The sequence below is a fragment of the Morone saxatilis genome, unplaced genomic scaffold (genome assembly GCF_004916995.1).
Source record: "Morone saxatilis isolate NCDOM2014 unplaced genomic scaffold, NCSU_SB_2.0 Contig19, whole genome shotgun sequence".
In the NCBI taxonomy this organism is placed as follows: Eukaryota; Metazoa; Chordata; class Actinopteri; family Moronidae; genus Morone; species Morone saxatilis.
This window is the reverse complement of record NW_023339751.1, coordinates 18,395,628-18,397,283: the sequence shown is the minus strand read 5'-3', so window position 1 is coordinate 18,397,283 and position 1,656 is coordinate 18,395,628. Positions and strand designations below refer to the sequence as shown.

At 44.3% G+C, this 1,656-nt stretch overlaps 1 protein-coding gene across 1 annotated transcript; it reads right to left on the bottom strand.

Moving 5' to 3' along the window:
- Positions 1-32: 32 nt before the first annotated feature.
- On the bottom strand, positions 33-1,300 carry LOC118329613 (sentrin-specific protease 6-like). Its single transcript, XM_035663844.1, has 2 exons — positions 1,113-1,300; positions 33-274 (listed from the first exon to the last, which is right to left on the bottom strand). The coding sequence occupies exons 1-2, from the start codon at positions 1,282-1,284 to the stop codon at positions 33-35; spliced, it is 414 nt and encodes a 137-aa protein (XP_035519737.1). The 5' UTR covers positions 1,285-1,300.
- Positions 1,301-1,656: the final 356 nt, after the last annotated feature.

Genomic DNA, 1,656 nt, shown 5'->3' with positions numbered 1-1,656 from the left:
TTTACCATCCACTGTTTACATCTTGGTGCTTTTTAACTCGAGATTTGAACCGGGTGAAGAAGACGGTTTTCCACGCTCACCTTCTCCTCCTTCTGTTTGGAGGCCTTGTTGTAGTTGACCAATCGGATGTTGGCCTCCTCGAAGGGCAGCTTGGCGGGGAAGTTGCTGAGGTTGTTGTTCCGGCCGATCTCGCCCAGAATGTCCTCCAGGATCATCTGCTCCTTCATCGCCAGGCCGTTCTCGAAGATCAAAACGATGTACTTCTCATCCGACTCTGGCGGGAGAACGAGTGTTTCATTGGTTTCAGCTGGATGATTTCATTATGTTACAGCTGTAACTCCTGTTCTTACATAAGGAATCTATGTCTCTCTATTGCAGGGTCAATAATCTGACGTCACATTACATTTTACTCTGAGCTGTCCTAAAAGAAGACGGATTGGCCTCATTTCTCTCACAGGATGGGACAATATTCATATAAATCATAATCATTTATGATTAATATTACTAACAATGTAGTTCTACAGGAGGAAAACTGATTAAAATAAAACACTGAGATGCAGCAGAATCATTTTGAACCAGTCTGAATGTAAACTGAATTATTTATTAAACAGAAACATGAACCTCAGAATGAAAAGAGATGATGATGCCAGATTCTGCTATCAGTTCATTTCCTGATTTACTATCCATCACATTAACTATTATACACTCTACAGACAACATCAGCACATAGACACATTCATCCAGTACAACTATAACTGCATATATAGTTATATTAATAAAACTACATTCATCAGATAAGATAAGAAATAATAAAGATTTTTTAAGACCTTTATGAATTAAATTTAAGACATATTTTAGGCTCATATTGGTAAATAAAAGTACAAAGACGTTTCCGTCCCTCGGAGGAAAGTAAAAGAGGAAGTTGGACAATATGTGTCTGTTACTGATTCCTGAGCTACGTTAGCATAGCGCCCATCAACCAAACTCCATTCAGACAACAAGCATTTTAAAGTTGATGTTTGTCATCCTGAATTCAGAGTTTATAAATGACGTAGACCCCGTGGACTCCCAGTATATCACAGCGGGACGAACGTGTGCGGTTCTGTACTTACGGTCCCCGGCGCAGTCGTACCACTGTCCTCCCGTCTCCTTCGACATGTTGAGCTGTGTGCGCAGGCGGACGCACTCCTCTGGGGTCGTCTGGAAGAACAAGACCGGAAGTTTCCGAACGCTGCACCACTCGCAGCTGATCAGCTCCGACGCCTGAAAACAAACCTTCTCCATTGTGTTTCGCTCCGGACCTGACGACACACACACACACAGACACACACACAGACACACACACACAGAGTATCTCCCCGCTGGGACCAGGGAGCTTCATTTGCATTATGATGGCAGGCAGATTAAGTACATTCCACTGCACACTAAAGGGACTGCACACACACACACACACACACACACACGCACACACATGCACACACTTGTCTTTGGGCCAGTAAGGCAGGCTTCGAACAAAACTGGTGCCCAGTACAGGGTACCAATCCCATTACTTGCCCCGTCCTCTGTTGCCCCCTCCCTCTCAAGAGAACAAAGGACGGAGACATCGAAAGGATCTAAACCTCACCAAATCAGGGCGGGAGGAGGAAGAGGAGAACT

Excerpts from the sequence above, each read along its gene's own strand:
- LOC118329613 (XM_035663844.1), bottom strand. The coding sequence starts at position 1,284 with ATGGAGAAGGTTTGTTTTCAGGCGTCGGAGCTGATCAGCTGCGAGTGG. Across the intron at positions 275-1,112 it reads GTACGACTGCGCCGGGGACC|AGTCGGATGAGAAGTACATC; the intron begins GTAAGTACAGAA and ends TTCTCCCGCCAG.